This window comes from Sycon ciliatum, chromosome 1, assembly GCF_964019385.1.
Source record: "Sycon ciliatum chromosome 1, ocSycCili1.1, whole genome shotgun sequence".
NCBI lineage: Eukaryota > Metazoa > Porifera > Calcarea > Leucosolenida > Sycettidae > Sycon > Sycon ciliatum.
Window position 1 is genome coordinate 39,291,724 of NC_088643.1, and position 23,018 is coordinate 39,314,741.

The window sequence follows — 23,018 nt, forward strand, 5'->3', positions numbered from 1 at the left end:
GCCAAGACTCGCCATTAGCACGGCGGTCGTCTGCATCAGGTCCATCCTCTGGCATGACGTCAGCAACTACACCAGCAGAAATCAGTTCACCAGTAGTAGCAGCTACAACGCCAGCGTCACAGCCTGCAGCTGACACAGTAGAGCCAGCAACTGCTACTCCACCCGGTGACCATGCATTGTCTTCCTCAGCTATAGCACCTGCAGCTCTTGTGTCTAATACAGCTGATGAAGGAAGCCAACCTAGCCAGGCATCTCAGCATGTAGTGACCGATGATGTTGCTATTACATCATCCAGTGCTGGGAAGCAGGTGGTGGATGGTGGTGATGATGTAACTGAGCGCGCTGCTAGTTGCCATTTGTTGTCACACACTGACCGTGAGAAGCTCATTCCATTGCTCACGTCATGGCTTGTGCAACCTGGTTCTATGTCACAGAGTCATGCTGGAAATAACGAGCTGGAGGTGCTTCGTGCTTCCGTTGTGGACTGCCGAAAGAAGCTGGTCGATGAAGTAACAGAACGGTATGAGGCGAAAACTTCAGAACTGTCTGCGGAGAGTGATCGGCTATCACAACGTTGTTCCGAGCAAGCATCTGAGCTGGAAGCAGCAAAACATCAACTCGGCAGCCTACATGAAACTATTGACGAGCTCAAGAGATCACACCAAGCAGAAGTCGAAAGGCTGTCCGAAAAGCACAGTCAAGCTGAACTGCAGTATGGAGAGTCTTTGCGGGCAGTGGAGACAGATCTAGCAGATGTACGTACTAGCTTGAGAGCCAGTGAAGCTACAAGTCAGCAATTAGCAGAGGAGAAGGAATCTTTTCATGAACAAGCAAAAAAGGTGTGTACACGGCTTATCAAATCTCCTCTCCTCTCTCTCTCTCTCTCTCTCTCTCTCTCTCTCTCTCTCTCTCTCTCTCTCTCTCTCTCTCTCTCTCTCTCTCTCTCTCTCTCTCTCTCTCTCTCTCTCTCTCCATCTATATTTCTTATGCAAGTTTGCGTCGTACACACATGCATAACAGTAAACACAGTACAAGTTATATGAGGAGCGTACATCCGATACCGTCTACTAGTATAGTGTATACTGTATGTATAGATTATAGACCGGTTAGGAGGTCTATACAGGATATATAGACCGAGTAAGGGACCGAGGTCTTTTACGAGGTCTATATATCCTGTATAGACCAACTATGAGGTCTATAATCTATTTATCGTGTTCTCCACGCAATAGTTTCGCTTCATATACGACAATATCCTTGTAATTCTAGTATTATACTATAGCCTATACTGCATTGTACTGCATTGAAAGTCAGGATCATTGTTTAAACTAGGTTCAGCATCGGTAGCACAGTGGCTGGGTGGTAAGGAAGAGTGACTGAGATTCACAAGGTTGTGGGTTCAAATCCCATCTTGTGTATTTCTGCTTTCTTCAAAAATTTCTTTTTCTAAGTTGGAGAGAAAATTTCTAAGTCCAAGAAATTCTAAGGAGTCAAATATAAGTAGTCAAATATATCGTGTATTTGACTAAGCAGTCAAATACGCGATATATTTGACCGCTTAGGTATCAGGGAAATTAGTGGGGTCAAATACTAAGAAGGCGATAATATGGTATATAGTGGTGCTGCGGCATTATGCTGGATCAGGATGGGAATATACACTGTATTGTAGTGAGTAGAATTAGAGAATAGACCGGGAGATGTGGGGTATGGCTTGACAATGTCTGTTATCGTGCCTTGCTGCTGCTGTTGCCACCATTTATCGTTGTAGTATGATACATTCCAAATGGAGATGGACACGCTACAACTGCAGGTTCGCTCTCACTCGAATGAAGCAGATCGCTATAAGCAGGTAATGCTTGCCCCTGTGTGTGCTTTCTTGTTATTGTTGCTTTTGAAACACTCCGTCTGAAAATAGGATTATATTGTGTCATGAGTTGGCAGCAGTTTGTTTATTTTGGTAGTTCCAGGTTCAACCTGTTATTGCATCACGTGTTCTCAGGTTTTGATTATGACATGAATGCAATATTAATCTGGAGTTTGTTCAAGGTTTAGCTCGTTATTCCATTGACATCTTGCAATGGCTGCGCTTTTTTGCTTTGATTTTCTTCATGTAGGAACTCACATCACTCCGGGAGGCCAGCAAGCGCGAGGCAGAGGAATGGCGTGACCGGATGGCCAGTACCGAACGACACCATCAACAGCAGCTATCTGCTGCTCAACAGTACGTTATTGTGGTGGTGATGGTGGTGATGGTGGTGGTGGTGGCGGCGGTGGCGGTGGCAATGTGTGTGCGTACATCTGTGTGAGAGGGCGAGCGAGCATGTGAAAGTTTGTGCTTCCTGGGTGAAATAGAACTTTGTAGAATTGCACTGCAAACAGCTTACATGCTTTATTCACTGCTACACGTGTCAGACTTATTGCTGGAATAGACCTCATCACTGGGCACACCATCTGAACTGTACTGCACCAGAGGTTCTTCAGGGCACGCTTTGCAGCAGGGATTAGCGTAGCTGGGACTTTCTGATTGGGCTTGTCACCAGTCTGTCCACTCTTAATTGTGCGCAGCTTGACTTCCGCGACTTGCAACCGGTAACCCACCTGGCCATTCTAGCTTCTCCAGCCAGGAATAACATTATTGTTCGTGCCATTCAGTCTATTTGTATGGGAAGATTTTCTTTGGTGAAGTGCGTCACCTGAATAGGGTAGTACAGCTCTGAGCCTCTGCTCATGATTGTCTCTGTGTAGTGATCACACACACACACACACACACACACACACACACACACACACACACACACACACACACACACACACACACACACGTTGGACCTTGGACCTTGGACGCGCGGCCATATTCTGGCTATGCGGACCCCATGGGGGGTTGAGCAGGTTCGGAACAGTAGGGGCGATGACGGGATAGGTCCTGTGGTCTACTGAAACGCCGACCGCAATGGCAAACGATGCAGAAGGAGCTACGGTCTGTGTTGGTTGCTCTGGCCGAGCCACGGCTGCACTTGTGACGTTTTATGCCTTGGCGCGATAGCCCACAGCGGTTGCAGCGGGCGCAGTGGAAGCTGCAGCGTTCGCTGGACATATTGTTTGTAACCGGTGACTCAGGTGTGTCAGAAGATGCCTCTGCTGGTGATGTTGCTGGCGAGCACTTGTGTCGGGCAAATCCACCCTTGCTGCGGAACCATCTGTCGCACTGATCGCAGTGACAGCTTCCTGGCTGTTGGCTTACGGGTAGGGCACGCGTAGCTGTACACTTGTGTCGCTTCCTGTCACTTACACGACTGAAGGAGCGGTGACAAGTTTGGCACACAACCGGTGATGGTCGAGGTCTGTTCTGCTTGTCTAGCAGACAACGGTAAGCCTTGCGCCATTGTGAACACACACACACACACACACACACACACACACACACACACACACACACACACACACACACACACACACTACATCAAGTGTAGTGATCACACAGGGTAGATCTACTCTGTGTAGTGATCACTACACAGAGTAGATCTACTGTGTGTGATCACTACACACAGTAGATCTACCCTGTGTAGTGATCACACAGAGTAGATCTACTCTGTGTAGTGATCACACACACAGTAGATCTACCCCGTTAGTACCCTGCTTGTCAGTCATGCCGTGTATCTACTTGTGTACTGTATGATCTCTGTTGTACTGATACAGGCGTAGCCGAGACCTGACTGAACAGCTGCATCGCTTGTCTACTCAGCTAACGAGCATGACATCAGCTGAGACCAGTGACAATGAAGGAGCTGATGTATCCCACGAGACACTGCGGAAATCATCTGCGTCTTCTCGACCAGGGTCCTTTTCTGATGATCACCAGGACCTGATGGGCAAAATCCAGTTTCAGCTAAGCGCCCAGACAATGCAGCTCAAACATGCAAACCAGGTATGTGTCATCTTTTTGAGTGACTGTTCATGTCGTGAGGTGTTTCCCAGCTGTCTGCCCACATGTCTTATTTTCTTTGTTTTACTCTGTGTAGCTATCTGCCTGTGCGTCTGTCTACCTACACTGTATGCGTATCTCTAAGGCTGTCTCTGATTGTCTCTGATTGTCTCAGCCTTCCCTTGGATCCTGTTTTTATTTTATTTGTTTAGTTTTATCTGTGTGTATCTTTTGTATCATTTGTTACCTGTATGGTGTGCTTGCCAGGAGTTAAATAGCAAGAAGCAGGAAGTGGAGACTCTGCAGTTCGAGCTGCTGCAAGTCAAGCAGAGACAGGACGTGATGGAGGCTGCTGTACGTGATGCGGCTGATAGCAAGGAATCGCTGCTGAGGGAGACTACATCCTTGTCCGACCAGGTACTGGCTTGCAGAGTGTGTGACCATGTGTGACTTTGTCATGGTGTGAGACGCACTGTGTAAGCATCGATGTGACTCACTAGCAGAGTTCAATATGCTTGCTCACATAGTCAGTCTACAAGGAGCAACATGAACATGTAGTGCTTTGGGCAAGACTCAAAATCAATAACACTGTACTCTTGTGAGAAGCTCACCGGCAACACATCACCTGCAATGTAGACATATGTCAATCGAACGTCGCGTGCGCTCAACAGTGCAATGTTTTTTGTTGAATACAAGGCGTTTGTGATTAATGTGCAGTCAACCTCGTGAATAGTGACCTCAGGTATAACAAACATCACGTATGACAACACAATCTTCAGACCTATAATAGTGGACATTTCACTGCATACTTTCAACCTCATGAATATGGACAACTCACGACTAACGACACTTTCCCCATTGCCAAAAGTGCCCAGAATGCAGGATTGTGCGCCCTAATTTCAAATTTTTGACGGGGGACAGCCCCCGGACCCCCTCCTGCCAGACCACCTCCAAAGGCAGTGCTGTGCGCCTGCCATGCACTATGGAGGATTGTTATTCACTAGGTTTACTCTATGTCATATATCATGCAAACAGCATTCTTGTTGGGTTGGCGGCGTTTTGTGTATGCTTTCCTTGTTCATCATCTCGATTGCCTTAACCTGAGTGACTATGTCTTCGATGTACTTACGAGTTTGTACCTTTTTGTCCATCAAACTCATTCTTCCCTCTGTCAGGTGTGCGTACTAACTGACGCGTCGAATACTCTGAAATCTGAGATCACGTCGCTAGAGAATCAGCTCGTTTCATCCAACAAGGACCGTGATATGGAACGCGTCACCAACCTGAAACTCAACACGCAGGTGGAACAGATGCAGTCAGCTATCAAGGCTGTGGAAGCAGAGAATGATGCGCTCGGCCAACAGGCTGATAGCACCAGGGACCAGCTGTTGCAGGTTACAAGGTGCGTACTAGTACTAATACTAATAGTGTGAAGTTTTGAACACCTATGCAGTCTCTGCTGGTATTCACTCTTCCTTTGCTTTGTAGCTCCCTTCTCAACCACTATGCCATCATTATGACTGTTTGCTTATGGTTGCTGTAGACAAAAAGCCACTCTGATGAATCGGCAAGCAACGCTGGAGGAGGAGTTATCCACCATGGGCAAGAAACAGTGGATTGAGGATGACCAGGTAAGATAAGCATTTCCTCTGGGAATTACAAATTTAAACTGTCCACCTCTCCACACTGTGCTCTTGGCCCACATTCACATGGAACATCTATCCAAGAACGAACTTCCTCACTATGGTGTGGTGAATGTGGGCCAAGAGCGAAGTGTGGAGAGGTGGACAGTTAAAATTAATTTCAAATCCAAGTTCGTCGCTACTTCCAAGGTATTGACCAGATCATTACGTGAGAAAAAGTTCAGCATAGCATCCATACAAAGTGCCATGTCTTGACGGGATCATCATCAGCAGTATGGTATTCCAAATTACAGCCTGCTCTTCCCAGCATGGCTGGATCATTCATCCTTGCTGCACAATCAATATGAGGTAGAACCTTGAGCTCAGCATGCACTGTGCACTTTTCTTTATTTCCTTGGTCGGAAGCTTGCTTGGCACACTCTCCTGCTGCGGTGTGCACTGTAAATAGGTTTTCGTTTCTGCGGCTATTTTTCAGTATGACATGCTGGTCACATGGCCAGTGGTTTGCCCAGATGCCCAGACGTGATAGTGTACATGTATGTAACTGTCACTGTCACCCAGCATGGCATGGTGGCATCCCACTTGCTAGTGTATGTTACTGTCACCCAACATGGCATGGTGGCATCCCACTTGCTAGTGTATGTAACTGTTACTGTCACCCAGCATGGCATGATGGCATCCCACTTGCTAGTGTATGTGACGGTCACCTGGTACCCAGTACACAGCCGCATGGCATGATCTCATTAGCTGCAGAACACCATGCAGAAAACTACTAGGAAAGTAGTACAGGGATGAATTTATCCTGTATCGCATCGCAGTTTGCGATGCAAAATCGATCTACTGCTACTCGATAGTCACCGTGATTCGCAGAAAATTGCAATACACACAGGCTATCCATGCCTAGCCTGCGCTGTCAAGTAAAATGCATAGTGTGCAGTGTATGTGGTGCAGGTACTCTCAATCTGGGTGCACATGTATGCTTCGGTCGTTTTTCTGCAAATGGGCTTTCAGGCATCACTCTCAAGAAGGGCAATGTGGTAAACACTCAACCTTCAAAGAAAAATGCTAATCAAAATCAAAGACTGCTACACAATTGTGATTTCGTATAGCAGAAACTGCTATGCAAAAATATGACAGTAAATTCATCCCTGTAGTATGCCTTTACAAACTGGCTCTAACTGCAATCTACTGCCACTTCCAGTCTGACGTCTGACAATATGAAAATACCAAGAGCACGCTTCTGTAACTCACAAATTTTGTAAGTCTCTTACATGGAGGGCTGTGGTCGCGAGTTAGAGACAAATGGTCACAAATGTTCATTCTTGGAGGACTTTCTCAACCTAAATAATAGGGGTCAAACGGGTGTACCTTTAACTAACGAACGGGTAATTTTCTTAAAGGGGAAGTTAAGGCAAAAATTAAAATTTCACCAGTTGTAGTCTTCGGGGTGCTGAGTCGAATGGTCTTGGTCCGAGAAAGCTGAGACGCTCCCTTCCTACTTGAATCCCAATCGAACTCGCGCACTTCCACCGAAACTGGGTGACTACGCCCTACTAGATGGGGATTTGTATGCAAAATGTCACTAAAAGCGCCATTTCGTCCTTATAAAAGAACGGATGACCGCGATTGGCCCATATGTTGTAGTCTTTTGGACGCTGAGTCGACTGGTTTTGGTCCGAAAAGGCTGCGATGCAGCGTTCCTCCTTTATTCCCAATCGAACATGGTTGAACATGTGGTCACGTGCTCCTGGGTGCCCAAATCACCTGGTCACCACGCCAGCAGGCGACAACTTTCACACCAAGGTTCAACTCGAGTTCAACTCGAGTGACAGGAGTGCACCCAAAAAAGGTCAAACAGGCTAGTAAGTTGTACCCTGCAGGCACGGTGACCAGGTGACTGGCGTACGCAGGAGCACGTGACCGCTTGTTCAACCATGTTCGATTGGGAATAAAGGAGGAACGCTGCATCGCAGCCTTTTCGGACCAAAACCAATCGACTCAGCGTCCAAAAGACTACAACATATGGGCCAATCGCGGTCATCCATGCTTTTATAAGAACGAAATGGCGCTTTTAGTGACATTTTGCATACAAATCCCTATCTAAATCCCAGTTTCGGTGGAGGTGCGCGAGTTCGATTGGGATTCAAGTAGGAAGGGAGTGTCTCAGCTTCCTCGGACCACGACCATTCGACTCAGCACCCCGAAGACTACAACTGGTGAAATTTTATTTTTTGCCTTAACTTCCCCTTTAACGGGCGGGTTAACGGGTACCCTTTAGCAGCCATATTATTTTTTTGCGCATTTCTCACATAAATCATGATTTTTATTAGTATATTCTCAGGTTGTATTTTGAAAACTACATTATGATTCGCAATTGATTCGTGTATCATAATAATTATTATTATGGCAATGAAGGTTCCAAATGAATGTCATCCATGCATTTGCCCATGTACATAACTTCCAGGCAGTTACTTACAATCGTACATGTAGATGGTCCTACAAGCTACATGTATTTTGATACATGTACGCAAATCAACTGCAGATCGATGTGATTCAAGCCATGCAAGGACAGAGTGGTTTAGCAAAACTTCCGCAATCTCGCGCAATCCTATTTGCTATGTTCGCAGAGAACTGGTACTCGTTGCATTCAGAAGATGTTCGCGCCCATAGCTAGCTGGGGTGCCTGACACAGCTGATGTGCTGCTGGCCAGCTAGCTGCTAGTGCTAGCTTGTTGAACTCGTGAAATGAATCTTCACAAATCCGTAATCTTGTATGCAATATTTCGAACTACTTTTCAGCTCGTCGATTGAAGGAACAAACTACAACCATGAGTATCATACATGTAGCTACCACCTACGGACATCACCGTTTGTGACACTCCGACTGGTCACTCAGCCTGGTGACACTAGTTCATCAAGTACTGTGGCAGGTTCGATGTCGGAGAACCATCGTAACTTTCTAGTTACTCAGCTGCCACCTCGAACGAGTTTCAAGTCTTGCATTTTCTCACATCACAATCAAAAACCTCCAGTACGAGGATTTTTACTTGCATTAGAGTGGAGAGAACAACTGTCAAGTCTGTCTTTCAGCCTGCTCCTGCCTGATAAAGTCGAAAGCGGGAATGCACAGGAAAAAAGAAAAGAGTATCCGCACTCCTATTTTGAGTCTTGGAATACGATAGGATCACCTTTTTTGTTTTTTGTTTGTTTTTGTTTTTGTTTTGTTTTTTACAAACGGGTACCCTTTTACTATCGGTACCTGAGATTAACGGGCGGGTACCCGGTACACCCGTCTGACCCCTACTAAATAAGTGATTCTGAAATCTTCTGGAAAGATCGCCTCGTGGCAAGTCTCTCGGCATGCTAACGTTACGAGACTGCATTGCTGACGAAGATCCCTCTTTCCCTTCCTCAAGTCAAACCTTGGTGCCCTTTGAATGGGAGCTGAATGAACTTTCTTTTGTCTTCCTTTATAGGTGCAAGCTTGTATGTATTGTGCTGCTCCATTTACGCTCTTCAACAGACGAGTAAGTGATCTTTTATGTCTTTTGTCTCTTTTTTTAACAGTCTTTGCTTTTAAGGTGTCTCTTTTCCTCTCTCTCTCTGTCTCTCTCTCTCTCATCGTTTGAGTGTATGACAGTATGTTGTGCTATTGCTTTGAATATGATTCTTGTTTGAAGACATGCGTATCGGCTTACTGGGTTTGAGGCCCAGCTGCAGTATGTCTTGTCATGTAATGTGCAGGGTATGCATATGCATATGTACTTATAATAGGTGTATGCTGTTGGTGTTGTTGCTTTGCTTAGCATCATTGTCGTAGCTGTGGAGGAGTGTTCTGTACAACTTGCTGTGATAAGACGTACCAGCTACCTGCAAGCAAGTAAGTCTGGTCTGCTTGTTAGCCTGTTATGAACAATGGTGCTTATAACCCTTATATACATTGATGTCACATACGGAATCTCGTAGAATCCCGTAGAACCTTTTTTCGGGCGAATATCTAGCTAGTCGTTTGTTCTATCCAAACTGACGAAGCTGGAAAAGCGACTGTCTGCCACTAAGTATTGGGCTAAATTGGTCTAATGTGCGTAAGGACTATTGCACCAATGCCACATCGAATACCTTTCCAAGACTTCTGCTTTTTTGCATTCATTTGCGTGTACCAGTACATGTGTGTTTGCATGTGCATGCACTCAGACTTGATTCGTTCCTCCTGTATGTTGCTGTGCAGCAAACCATCACGCGTGTGCATTCCTTGCTACGAGCGTCTCACGAGCACCAAGCTGAATCTTCGTAGTGATATTCCGTCCCCGGAGAACTTTGTGGTTGTAAGCGGCGACAAGGCCAGTCCTGGCCACCAACCACCGGTCACTGAGCGGCGTGGCTCTGATGAGCGCCTAGCACGCCACACAGCAGGAGGACAGATAGTCTTGGGTGATTCTGGTGATGAGATGGAGGGTCAAGATACACATGTGAGTGTCAGTATCGTGCTTATTGGGCTTTTCATGATCCATGAGCTGTAGTGGTGGCTAATGAAAGCCAGCCCTTGGTTTGACACGGCTTGGTGTAAGCATGAGTGTGCCTGCTCCGCGCATGATTTACGCCATGCAGTCAGTGCTTGCAGTGAACTGTGCAAAGCCAAGGGCCTCACTTCTCTTGCCACCACTCTACTATTGTACTCATTGCCCCTTTATTGAATGTGCAGCTACCCTGTATCTGCTAGGGTGGGTATTGCATGTATGCATGTGTACTCTTGGTCGTATACTGTACATGTGTGCGTGTGTAGCTGCATGTGGTCTTACATGTCCATGACCATGTTATGTTGTCTTGTGTTGATTGTGTTCTTCTCCAGCCCAAGAATGGAGCCATTGCAGAAAACATGCCCGAGACTAGTACTGTTGCTGTCTCTACCTGTAACTTAGCGACAGCGTCTTCTGGAAATGTTGCTTTAGCGGCAGCAGCAGTAGCGGAGACCGGTGAGGAGGCTGTGTTCAGTTCCTCTTTGCCACGTTCCACCAGTAAGCCTTATATCTTGCTGTCTAAAGAGAGACCAGTGTCTGTGTGTGTGTTTTGTGTCTGTGTGTGTGGGTGTATTGCATACACAATGTGCATTCTGTGTACCTGTACATTGTACATTGTACTGGAATTCTTGACGTGTGTATGTAATGTTAGTAACTGTACTACTTGTAGTATTTGCCACCTGTGCATCATCATAGCGAAATCTAAACCCAGTGTGTGTGTGTGTGTGTGTGTGTGTCGGTGTGTGTGTGTGTGTGCGTGCGTGCGTGTGTGTGTGTGTCGGTGTGTGTTGCTGCCTGCTACAGTCACCTCTCAGTCATTTCGACGCCAGGCATCCTTGGCAGCCTTGAAGTGCACTGACCAGGCAGATGCAGACTCTGATATAGCCTACACTTCACACATGTCCAAGTCCTCACAGTCGCTGCAAAGCCGCAGAACGTCGAAATCAGGCACTCCAACGAGGAAACCAGAACTTCAGGTACTACTATGTCTTTATTGTGTAAAATGTGTATACTTCGAAGTACTATTACTAGTAGTGTGTTAATATTAAAATTTTGGTTCAGCTTGGTCTCCTGAACTAAATATTGCGACAGAGCTTTCAGCCATATTTCCAATTTATTATCTCTCAACGGAAGTGTCCTTACTGGTGTCTGTATGGTTCGGCTGAGAGCGCGTGGTTGTGATGAGTTGGGAATGCAATAGGTTGGTCTCCTGTGAGAACGATCACATCTGGCTCATTACCTATCTCCTATTATCCAATTTCCCTTATCGAAAGGTCCATGTGGTGTAGACTTTTCTACCTTTACTCTCGTTAGAAGAACGCCTGTGTGTTGTTTTGTCTTGTATGCTGCTCATCCAGGTCCTTGAGATGATTGAGCTACCAATCAAGGCAGGATGCTACCATACGATTCCGGTTTTGATTGAACAGCCTGGCTCGCGTATCTCTTGGCAGTTTCAGACCGATCCAAAGGTGTGTGGGTGGGTGGGTGGGTGGGTGTGTGCCCTGAAGTGTTCTCGTTGAGAGTAGGTGACTGATGTTGTATTTACATGACATACTTGACTACAGATGGTAGATGTTCTAGTTGCATTGTTGATGGTAGATATTCTAGTTGCATTGTTGCGTAGTAATTATGAGTTTTCGTGAGACCTTTCTATCAACTTCTTCCCAATCCATACTTTCCATACTTAGTAGCAGTGGTTCTTTCCATACTTAGTAGCAGTGGTTCTTTCCATACTTAGTAGCAGTGGTTCTTTCCATACTTAGTAGCAGTGGTTCTTTCCATACTTAGTAGCAGTGGTTCTTTCCATACTTAGTAGCAGTGGTTCTTTCCATACTTAATAGCAGTGGTTCTTTCCATACTTAGTAGCAGTGGTTCTTTCCATACTTAGTAGCAGTGGTTCTTTCCATACTTAGTAGCAGTGGTTCAACTTCTTTCCATACTTAGTAGCAGTGGTTCTTTCCATACTTAGTAGCAGTGGTTCTTTCCATACTTAGTAGCAGTGGTTCTTTCCATACTTAGTAGCAGTGGTTCTTTCCATACTGTATTGTTTGTGTAGGGAATCGCGTTCGGAATAGCATTCGCTGCCAGCGAAGTCGGGGACGACACAGCGGCAACTGTATGTTCATCTGTGTGTGTGTGTGTGTGTCTGTGCATGTGCATGTGTGTGTGTGTCTGTGCATGTGTGTCCGTGCATGTGCATGTGTGTGTGTGTGTGTCTGTGCATGTGTGTCCGTGCATGTGTGCATGTGCGTGTGTGTACATGTATGTGCATGTGTGTGCGTGTGCATGCATGTGCGTGTACATGGGTGAGTGTGCGGTGATGATGATTGCTCCTGTTTCTCTGGCTCCATTCATCCTCCTATTTTCTCATGATGTGTGCACGGATTCAAGTGTCTTTTTACTGCTTTAGTAGGACCGTATCCCAACATCCCCAGTGCAAGTGTTGCAATTGCAATTCTCTTCCCTTTCGGTTCTGGTTTATTTGTTCAGACATTAGTCCCTCTGCGCCGCACTGGCTCACATAAACAAATGGTGAATGGCGATTGGGTGGCCCGCTCCACTGGAATTTACACCTTGCAGTTTGACAATACTTCTTCAACGTAAGTTTTCCCTGTACAAACACACACACACGCACACGCACACACACACACACACACACACACACACACACACACATACACACGCACACATACAGAGACAGGCTTATGGATCATTGCTGGCACCCACCCAGGCATTTTTCTGGCTCCGTACACTGTGCTAGTGTAATGTTATTGTTGAAGTCATCCCACTATCATTACCACTCATCTTTGCCAGTGTCTATTCAGCAAGAGCTGAGTGAATTGCTGGTGCATGTGTAGTTTGAATGAGTTGTAATTGAAAGTAAATCTAATTTTTAGATCCTGTGCTGACAGATGGGCTGATGCGTGCTGTTCATGCGTCATGCTAGGTCTCATTGCCCTCATGTATGTGTGTGTGTGTGTGTGTGTGTCTGTGTGTGTGTGTGTGTGTGTGTGTGTGTGCGTGTCTGTCTGTCTGTTCGTCTGTCTGTCTGTGTTGTATGCTTGTACAGGATGACACCATGTCGTATATCTTACCGGGTTGTGATCACACCAGCTGACTGAGAGATAGAGCTAGTGGTACGCAACTTCTCTTGCGTTTATCTTTGTTCAAGAATTATTTTGCAGGCGGAGATTCTATCGTTCTTGGAACGTGTATAGTAAGTTTAGCAAAGCATTGGGTTTCCCTTTGCCTTCAGGCATGTCCCACCGCCATTGGTTTCTCTATGCTTCCAGGCGTGTTTCACCACTATTGGTTTTTCTATGCTTCCAGGCGTGTTCCACCATCATTGATTTCTATACTTTGCCATAGCTGTACCTGTGTGATCTCATAGCACTCTCTCTCTCTATCCTGGTTTGACATAGCTGTACCTGTGTGATCTCATAGCACTCTCTCTCTCTCTCTGTACCTGTGTGATCTCATAGCACTCTCTCTCTCTGTAGCTGTGTGATCTCATAGCACTCTCTCTCTCTCTGTACCTGTGTGATCTCATAGCACTCTCTCTCTATCCTGGTTTGACAGTACTGTTTCATTTACATTTTTATGGCTGTGCTGCCTCCAATCATTCCACTGCTGTGCTATTATTGTTTGCTATGTGCATGTATCACTGGTCGTGTCGGTGGATGTTGCTGCTGGTCTAGTCTTTGCTGGAGACATTTCTTGCTATCTGTGGTATGACACTCTTTGCACCAATATTTTTAATTTATCTTGCCATCTCTTTTTTAATATGCGGCTCTGCATCATCTCTTTTTGTATCATTCAGCTCCGCAGTGCATCATCTCTTTTTGTATTCTGCGGCTCCGCAGTTCATCATTTCTTTTTGTATTCTGCGGCTCCGCAGTGCATCATCTCTTTTTGTATTCTGCGGCTCCGCAGTGCATCAAGGAACAGTACGACTGACAGTAGTACACTGTACTACAGTTGCTTCTTCTCACACAAGTATCAAATTCCTTTCCCTCCCGTCTGTCTTTCTCCTACAAGTACTACCTTGTTACTTTGTTGTCATCTCTCAGCCTTGTGACCCACCACCATTTGGTTTGCAGTGTTTCACAGGTTTGAGTAGAATCAAGAGGGCGTTCTAGAACCCCCAAGAGAACAAATGCCTGCACTTTCTCTATCCAGTGCACATTGCTGGAACCGTGGAGTTTCACATCACAGGACATCAATAGGCTACGCTGGCAAAACAATGCAAAGAGAGTTTTTGCAAACGTGACTATTTGAGAGCTTCACAAGTCCCAAACATATTTTTCAGGCTTTTGCCTTTAATAGAAAAACAATGGCTAGAAGCACCGCTGATAGCTGGATAGGGCAGAGATCAAGTGAGGGGAAATTGATATAATTTAAAAAATTACAAAAATGTCAGAAATGAAAGCGCTTTGTCTCCGACTGTAAAAGCAGCAGACATGGTTGATAAGCTTTCGCCATGCAAAAGATTTGCTGCAAGGCAAGTACGGGCCATGCAAGTGCTCAAGGTTTGGCATTTTGGCTGCATGCCTGCCAATAAATATTACGGATGTGTATATTGATTATTTCCGGAACCATCCCTAACATATCTTCAGATGCTTGCACTGAGCGAGAGTCGAACTAAAAGACTCCGGCCAGCGCATGGCTACAAGAGAGGTCCGTTTGATAATTTATTATCCTCTCCAATACAATATGCCTATGCCCTGACCAAGAAGCCAGTGCCAGTGCTAGTGCTAGTGCTAGTGTGATAGTATCAACACCCTGTCCACTGCGAGATCACCTTATCTCATGCTGAGAACGGTAGTTGTTACCAACCCATGCCTCTACTCAGTGCTTGGGGTGTAGCAGCATTACGAAGCTTTTCAATTGCTTGAGAATACTTCGACTCTTGAAGTACTTGAATTCCGTGCTATACCTGTTCATACCAGCAGGCTAGTTTCAGTCAGCAGCCTGTTGCTGCTGCTGCTGCTGCTGAACTGCTGTTATGGCTGGTCCTGCTGGTGTTGTTGCTGCTGCTGTTGCTGCTGCTGCTGGTGTTGCTGCTGTTCTTGCCGCTGGTTTTGCAAACGATTTTGCTGTTGCTGCTTCTGCATCTGTATCTGCCGCTCAACCCCTTCTGGCAGTGGAGTATGCATGAGCACTTCCCAGGACTCTCTCCATTGAAGGCGTGTAATTTGCCCATTGCTTAATGCCGTATTGCCGTAGGACAGGGGTGAAAGCTGTTGTCGAGTAGACAGAGCACTTGTCAACAGGGCCAGGAGGAATGCCGCCATCAGTAACCGCGATATGTTCGACCTGCAACATGGCACAATACAAGACAATTCTGCAGCTGTAGGACACGGGACATGGTCCACGACCGCATGCTATGGCACAACAACCGGTCAGCCATTACACAACGGAAAACTGGGCTAACTATTCCTAGCCATACTGTCTCGATCAAAATGCCTCTACAAGGCTTATGTGAGGAGATGAAGATCAGAGAGGCTTGAAAGCAAGGAACTAACAGACAATTGCAACTGCTTGGTGGTCGCAATTCGAAACTTGGTCATACGCTGTGCTCCTTTCAGTGTAGAACTATCCCTCCAGTGCCGCAGCACTTTGAATCTGGACAACATAGCATGACCACTGTACCTTTCTGCATGGAAAACAAACCCAAGTTGTCGGTAAAGGTGATACTGACAGGCCCAATGGGTAAGAAAAGAGACTCGTGACTCGCCAACTTACACAACCGTGCATGTACATGTACTTCCAAGCACAGTACTACCACTGAAATAAATAAAACGCTCCCAGAACACATGAGCGCAAGAATGAGAGAAATCACCTCCACATGAAACATGCAACTATTACTTGCACAAACTCAGCATATTGCTTATGGACCATTCACACTACGCCCAAAACGTGGCGAAACGTGACCTTTTCGTCCGGATAGCCATGACAACATGGAACGTGGCGGGAAAATCGTATCCCTGATACGAAAACGTAGACGGCGTATCCAGACCCCTGTACCGAGGTTCGTTCTGTCGTTCCTGGCAGTTTGCGTCCAAAAGAAGCTGTGCACACAGCTGTACGAAAGGCTTATACGTCCCGGTGTGAGTGCACCTGCATGAAAACGATGTCTGCCAGTATGTCGTATTCCAAAACGTGACGTGTATTGTAACGTAGTATGAATAGCCTATTACCTGGCAAAGTAGTGGTGGACGTGGCTGAACGTGGCAGCTAGCAACATGAGCTTATAGATGAGGGCAGCTAAGTATTGATGTAGGAACAAAACACCATGGTGGCAGGTATACGGGAAGTAGTGCAGAAACCAGCCTGCACACAGTACCACTGCTGTCAAGTTGAGCTCAGACCATTGATCTAGAACAATGCACATACACACGTGCACACACACACATACACACACGTGTACACACACACACACACACACACACACACACACACACACACACACACACATACACACACACACACACACACACACACACACTTGTACTTCGAAGTATTCGTACTTGCTCACTGCCAAAATTGGTCACGTGGGTCCCCCCAGGAGAGGGGAGAGAGACTCAAAAGAAATCTTGGAAAGATGACTCAATTGGCTATTGAACCGCCCAACGGTCGACACCCCCTGAAATCCCAAAATTCACTAACTCACACACCCAGATATACACACACGTATGTATACAATCTGCGGACAGAACTGTTTCGTCCTCCGTGGAGTAATCAGCGCAGCACAGAGAAAATGAGGTACATGCACATACGCACAGGTACTGTACACTGGTTGTGTAGCTAACCATTCACTATGCGCATACAAACCAGGGACGTGCTGGAAGCCTAAACAGGGTCAGAGTCGTAATGACAGTGTTTCACAGCACTGTGATTTTAATTCTTTCTCAACCCAGCGACTCAGTGTCTGCTCCAGAGCTGGGTCAGCAGGGTCAGCGACCCGGTGGGGGGGGGGGGGGGTACTTGGACCCGTTTCCAAAAAGGATACAGGGTCACCTGTGACCTGGTTGGGAATACAATAAACATCAAAAACATTTACAACTCCCCGGCTGATGTATATGCAGTAGCCGCACCTGAACCGTGGGCTGACCCGGCTCTGACCCGGCTCTGACCCGGCTCTGACCAGGTTGCAAGGGTTGTGCCAGGTACACGGGTACCTGGTTGGTTTGAAATCCTGCAGACACTGGGCGTAAGTATGAATATCACGTCCGGTGAAAGAGTGCAGGACGCGGTAGCCGCTCTCAGTATTTTGTGGTGCTCCTCAGCCACTAGAGAGAAGAAGGAATTAAGCCGACCCAGTCGATCATGGGTTGATCAAGCTCTCACACAGTGCATTTCGGTATTAACTTTGATCGGGCTGCTCTCTCTCCCGGGCTCTACACTTCTTTGCACAAGCAGGCGAGGGATTATCATAACATACAATGCATGCTTGGAGCCCTGACAAACACGGCCATGTTGGACACATACCTCGGCAGCGGATGTCCGATTGTCTGCTCTCCAATACTATCATCAGAAGATACAATGCCATGAAAAGCAGCAGTGACGCGGTGCCAGAGTACCACAGAACTGGGTTGCCTATCAGATACACTTGGGTCTAGGGACAGATAAATACGACACGGACACATACATACACACTTGCCACATACGCAACAATGGCATATGCACATCTACATAGCCTATTGCTATGGCTTAACCAATACTGCATTCACTGTTCCTTGATTGTATGTGCTTGGCATACTGAAGAACTTCAGAAGAAGGCTACTATAACTTTGAGTATCTTAGACTTTCTGCAGCCAAATCATAAAGTGTACAAACTCCTACAGTTGTGATACGGGTAATTCCCCTTATTCATGTTGTACTTACATTGGTGGTAGGATGTAACCAGTATGGCACACCTTTGTAGAGTAGAGGCCAGTCTAGGGCACTTGTACTGTACTCGTGTTCATCAGATAGTCGTTTGTTAGCACTCATCACTGCTAGCTGGTATCAGGCAGAACAAGAGACGCATAGAACCAAACATGTTCTTTTTTAAAAGCTGTTGGTAGCATGATATGTACAGAGTCAAATATCGCGGCTAGTTTATTTTAAGGCTTCCAGCAGAATGCTACATTCCAATGACTACCTATACACACCCGGGTAGCTGGCCAACAGCAAGTACGCTGGCAGCTTTGCTTGGCGGCATTGCCATGAGCTCAATGTACTGTGACGCGGTCATGATATCATGCGGACGTGGAGTGTGCTGAGCACTGTGTTGCAGTGTACCTGTAATGATGAGTATTGTAGCATGCAGTACAACACACACTGCACATCCAGACTGCTATCACCTGAATGCGGATAATGCAGTTACTGCGGTTACATGTACTCTTCTGCTACAGTGCAGATTGTGTGTCGTGTGTGAAATACGTGTAGTCTCACAATCTGTAGGCTTCCATCACTGGTTTGCCACTCTCGCGGCACATGCACTCTCTCATACTGACCTGATAGTGCCAGAGTTTGGTAAGCAGATTGATGTTGACAACTTGAGATGCATTGCGTATTAGACTCTTCTGGACGTCTGCTTGACTGAGGGCATGCGGATCAGCAGCATTTGCTAGAGAATGACATACACGCACCCAAAACCGCACATTATGACCATTCATACACACAGGCTCAGGCATATATACATAGAGCCAACACCACCATCACTACCAGGATCACCAACATCACACACATCACCAGCATTACCAACAAACACAACCAACACTGCCAACACCAACAATGGATGCTATGTGAACGATGTCATGGAGGCGAGTCATTGGAACCACTAAGGGGCGCTATGTATACAGCGACAGTCGCTAGCGAGTCGCTAGTGAACCGTTATGCCACAACTTCACCAACGCATCTCCACTGATGATGTAATCGCATCTCTATACCACCAACACCACCACCATAGACTTTGACGACTTACCGACTGCATACTGGTGCTCGGTAGCTTTCCACAGGACTCCAGCATCTGTTTTGACATTGTGTTTCAGAGCTGCTACAACCTGCACCAGACCATACAAGTTAACATGGCATTTTCGTGCACTGCCGGGCCCCTGAGCAATTGCCTACTGTGCATTGAGGGGACAGTTGTTATCTCATGTTGCTCTTGGGAGTATGACATTAGTAAAATGTTTTGCTACCTTGATCAACAGATAAAGTAACCTTTTTAAATGGAAAGCGCGAGCTCCGGTGTGGGGAGCAAACACTTTCCCTATGACATCATCGGCAAAGTTGATACCACTATCTCGTAAAGTTTTAAAAGTCGCCTGAACTCAGGTCAGGAGTGCATGCCTGGAATGCCATCAGCACATACATCTTATCTGGTCATGTAGCTTGAAAAGCTGCATTAGGTATTTCAGACGATGCATTCATACTCTCTCGGCCTACCTCCATTTGGTGGAATCCCCACTCCGGTAGCCGTTCCGTGGAGAGCTACACAGACATTGAAACACAAGAGGAACACACCGTAAATCAGCAGAAATCGCTGCATGCAGTGCAGCAATAGCGCAGTGACCAACGATGATATTGACGTTGACACTTGACAGTGATACTGACCCTGCATCCCTCTGTAGATAGATGAACACCAGTACATCCACAACAGTGGACAAGCTAATGCTATGGCATACAGCATATATGACATCAAACAATGGATCAAGGCTGGCATGCACAACACAAAATTTCACGAATATTCTATGCAATCAGCAGATAGCAGAGACAGGGAAAGAGTGCACTCCCAAGTCTTCATGGTAGATATACTCTGAAGTACTGAAGCGACAAGCATGAACAAGATGAAGAATGCTGGCACCCAAACGGTGATAGTTACAAGTACCGGCGTGAGAACTACCATGGTTCAACATACTAACATAGATTAAGTTGAGCCATGCTTGGTGCAATAAGCTTGAGCAACAGTTCATGCAGCCACGGTCAGAAGGCTAGTGATAATGTTACAAGTGACAGTATGTGGCATTCACACACACACACACACACACCACAGCAATGTGGTGCTGAATCCACCAACCCGGTGATTGACGGCTGGCTTCATCATACAAGTATAATGCACAAGAAAGACAGAACAAAGGTGTAGATGGTGTGCGGGAAATACCGCTCCTGGAGTGTTATGTATGCAGACCACAATAAGAGCAGAGCAAGTATATGTATATGTACCGTATAGTATAGACATTCACAAGGTGACAGCACAAACTGGTCAGGCACCATGCACAGTTAGCAGCAGTTTAGCAGGTAATTCCACAGTGTACTGCTGTACTGCTGTACTACTCTACATAGCAACTACTCTACGTCACAGTAACAGTACATCACTTACGGATAAGAATGAACCTGTCTCCTCATGGACAATTCGGACTTCATGTTTGCTCGCTCTCCATGTGGTCCCAGCATCTTCGCCAATGATATCCTGAGCACGTAACAAGACAAGATAGCTCAAAGTCAGCGAAAGGGTAAGTCTGCTCCACCGTTTTTTTCTTCGTTTTTTCTATAGCAGCACCCAGGTAGATATTGCTGGCTTCCAGTCTCCTAGGGCATAATGCTTCCCAGCATAGCTAGGACAGATGGCAATAATAATATAATACCATACTGCATTTCCCAAGAATCTTTGCCGATCTTTGCAGATGTTCGACAGCATGAACAGCATGAACAGCTTGAACAGCTTGAACAGCTTGAACAGCTTGAACAGCATGAACAGCACAGCAATACCTAACTACTTTTAACGACATTGAAATCTGGTGGAATGACCGGGGCCGGTGCCCTTACTTGCTTAGCACGTACACGCATTGAACACTGCAAAAATGGACCAGCAGCGCTCACGGCTGCAAGGCCAGCGCGGCCCCGTGGCGTTTACTTCTCAACGTCCGCAACAGTAGAACAAGGATACCTAGAGACTTACCACTCTCCATTTTTGGAAACCTGGAAAAGTATTGTTGATAAATCCACTGACTTCCTGAGCTGTCTTGCAGATCGGAGCGGCCACGTTATGGCTGAATTAGAGTATGCAACAAACGGAAAGGGAACACAGTCATGTACATGTACTACAGTATACCTGTAATCATGTACATGACTGTGTACTAATACTAGAAGACATGCACATCCCACTATGCCTGCCATGCAGGCAGGCATAGTGGGATGGTCTAAGACCATGATTGAGAAACAGAGGGTACCAGGTTCAAGTCCTGCTTCGAAGCGGAAGGAATTTTTCCAGCCGTGCTGCGACCCACAGTTAATTGGGAACTGGTGGCCTGGCACGAGGGTAACATGGATGCAGCTAATGGGATTTCGGTCTTTGACCACTTGGTGGCGGGTCTGATCTACTCACCTCCCACCGTTTAGGCGCTGCATCTGCGCCTTTGATCCTAGAGGGTGGTGGCGTTCCCACGGCGGATGCGGAAAACTCGGCTTCCAGCCGAGTCTCACGCGAACCGTGAAATTTATTTAATTTATGCATTGGGGGCCAAAAAGAGTGAAGCATTAAGCGGGATTCACAGAAGCTTTTTTGCGATGCGACGCGATCTGCGATGGATGCATGCGATGCGAACTCGCGAAATACCATTCACAGAAGAAGTCAGTGATCACTGGTGATGCGACAACATCTTGCTGATTTGGCTACGTCACCATGATATTCGCGCGGTTTGATACAACTTGTACAAATTTAAAGGCAACTCTTGAACCTTTGTACAACTTTGCTGTAGAAAAGGTCAAAATCGTACGCCAAATCGCTTGTCGCATCGCATCGCATCGCAAAAGTTGAGCCAAGCTCAACTTCTGCGATGGCCTGCGATGGCCCTGTTGCGGCAGTTGCGTGGGGTCCGCGATGGTTGCGATTTGGGGATTTCCCGGTTTCGCGGCTGTCGCATCGCGTGTCGCATCGCAAAAAAAGCTTCTGTGAATCCCGCTTTAAGCTAGTGGCCGGACATTCCCAATTAATCAAACTGCCTCTGAAATCTCCAGCCGTATCAGCTATCCATCTTCCAAGCGATTCTGGATTTTCCTACCTTCCAGTCACCCACCTGTTTAGCAAACGCTTTGTGGTCCCGTGTACCAGCTCAATGCTGTCGCCATCTCTCACTATCTGCGGCGGTGTATCCAAAGACAACGAAGTACTGCATGAAAGCAACGACCATGCCATACCGCACGCACCCAGTGGCATGCATACACAGTAGCACATACATGTACACACAGTAACATAACATACACAGACGTCTTAGCAAAGATAATCATTGTAACCACAGAAAAAGACCAGATGAGCCTATTCTGAACATCACTCTAGATCAGAAAGAGACCACTGTCATACTCCTCAAATGCACAACTAGATCATGAAATGCTATGAAGTAATTTTTAACGCATGCACCTAGGGTAGCTGCTTTACCAGTACTTGCGGCCTGCACATTGAGAACTCTCATGCATGTTCACCCATAACAAAAGAAGAGCAATAAAGAAAGAAAGAAAGAGAGAGAGAGAGAGAGAGAGAGAGAGAGAGAGAGAGAGAGAGAGAGGGGGGGGGAGAGAGAGGAGGGAGGGAGAGGGAGAGGGAGAGAGAGAGAGCACTGCAAGCACCCACCTTCCCGGTTTCCTCACAATCCACCAGTTATTCATGTCCTTGAAGGGATAGCAGGTGACCTGCTGCTGTTGACTACTGTTGCGTCCATCATCATAGGCCACTGGGTAGACATCAGTATGACTATGTAACCAGCAACTATACAAAGATTCTTTCTCACTTGCACGGCGGGATGTGTCCTTGCTATCACCTGCTAGTTTGTCTTGTCCCAGCATAAGATTAACTGATTCTGAGGACTGCTGCAGCATGATATGGCTTCCATACGCAATCTCTGTAAGAAAAAGGAGCACCCATGAAAAGCAGCACAGTCTAATTCTCGAAATATG

The 23,018-nt window shown here is 46.5% G+C and overlaps 2 protein-coding genes across 3 annotated transcripts in view; one reads left to right on the plus strand and one right to left on the minus strand.

Moving 5' to 3' along the window:
- The window catches only part of LOC135824977 (FYVE and coiled-coil domain-containing protein 1-like), a 20,982-nt gene extending 6,895 nt beyond the window's left edge, over positions 1-14,087 (plus strand). Inside the window, exons 7-22 of one of the 2 annotated variants that reach the window (XM_065337724.1) lie at positions 1-839; positions 1,766-1,846; positions 2,112-2,218; positions 3,694-3,922; positions 4,187-4,336; positions 5,095-5,321; positions 5,463-5,550; positions 9,039-9,089; positions 9,369-9,442; positions 9,791-10,031; positions 10,412-10,535; positions 10,884-11,056; positions 11,438-11,548; positions 12,136-12,195; positions 12,570-12,679; positions 13,150-14,087. The exon at positions 1-839 is cut by the window's left edge and continues 106 nt beyond it. In XM_065337724.1, coding sequence (XP_065193796.1) covers positions 1-839; positions 1,766-1,846; positions 2,112-2,218; positions 3,694-3,922; positions 4,187-4,336; positions 5,095-5,321; positions 5,463-5,550; positions 9,039-9,089; positions 9,369-9,442; positions 9,791-10,031; positions 10,412-10,535; positions 10,884-11,056; positions 11,438-11,548; positions 12,136-12,195; positions 12,570-12,679; positions 13,150-13,201 — 2,717 coding nt within the window. In that variant the 3' untranslated portion in view covers positions 13,202-14,087. Of the gene's footprint in view, positions 840-1,765; positions 1,847-2,111; positions 2,219-3,693; positions 3,923-4,186; positions 4,337-5,094; positions 5,322-5,462; positions 5,551-9,038; positions 9,090-9,368; positions 9,443-9,790; positions 10,032-10,411; positions 10,578-10,883; positions 11,057-11,437; positions 11,549-12,135; positions 12,196-12,569; positions 12,680-13,149 lie in introns of both variants that reach the window. The other variant, XM_065337717.1, reaches the window with a different exon arrangement.
- A 211-nt stretch (positions 14,088-14,298) lies between these two features.
- LOC135824993 (protein O-mannosyl-transferase 1-like) lies at positions 14,299-22,963 on the minus strand (the record flags this gene model as incomplete). Its single annotated transcript, XM_065337732.1, is given in 11 exon segments — positions 14,299-15,395; positions 16,280-16,457; positions 17,571-17,697; positions 17,967-18,083; positions 18,581-18,693; positions 19,051-19,129; positions 19,515-19,559; positions 20,449-20,538; positions 21,028-21,118; positions 22,145-22,237; positions 22,696-22,963. Coding segments are annotated over 11 exon segments (1,491 nt in total). The 3' UTR covers positions 14,299-15,082.
- Positions 22,964-23,018: the final 55 nt, after the last annotated feature.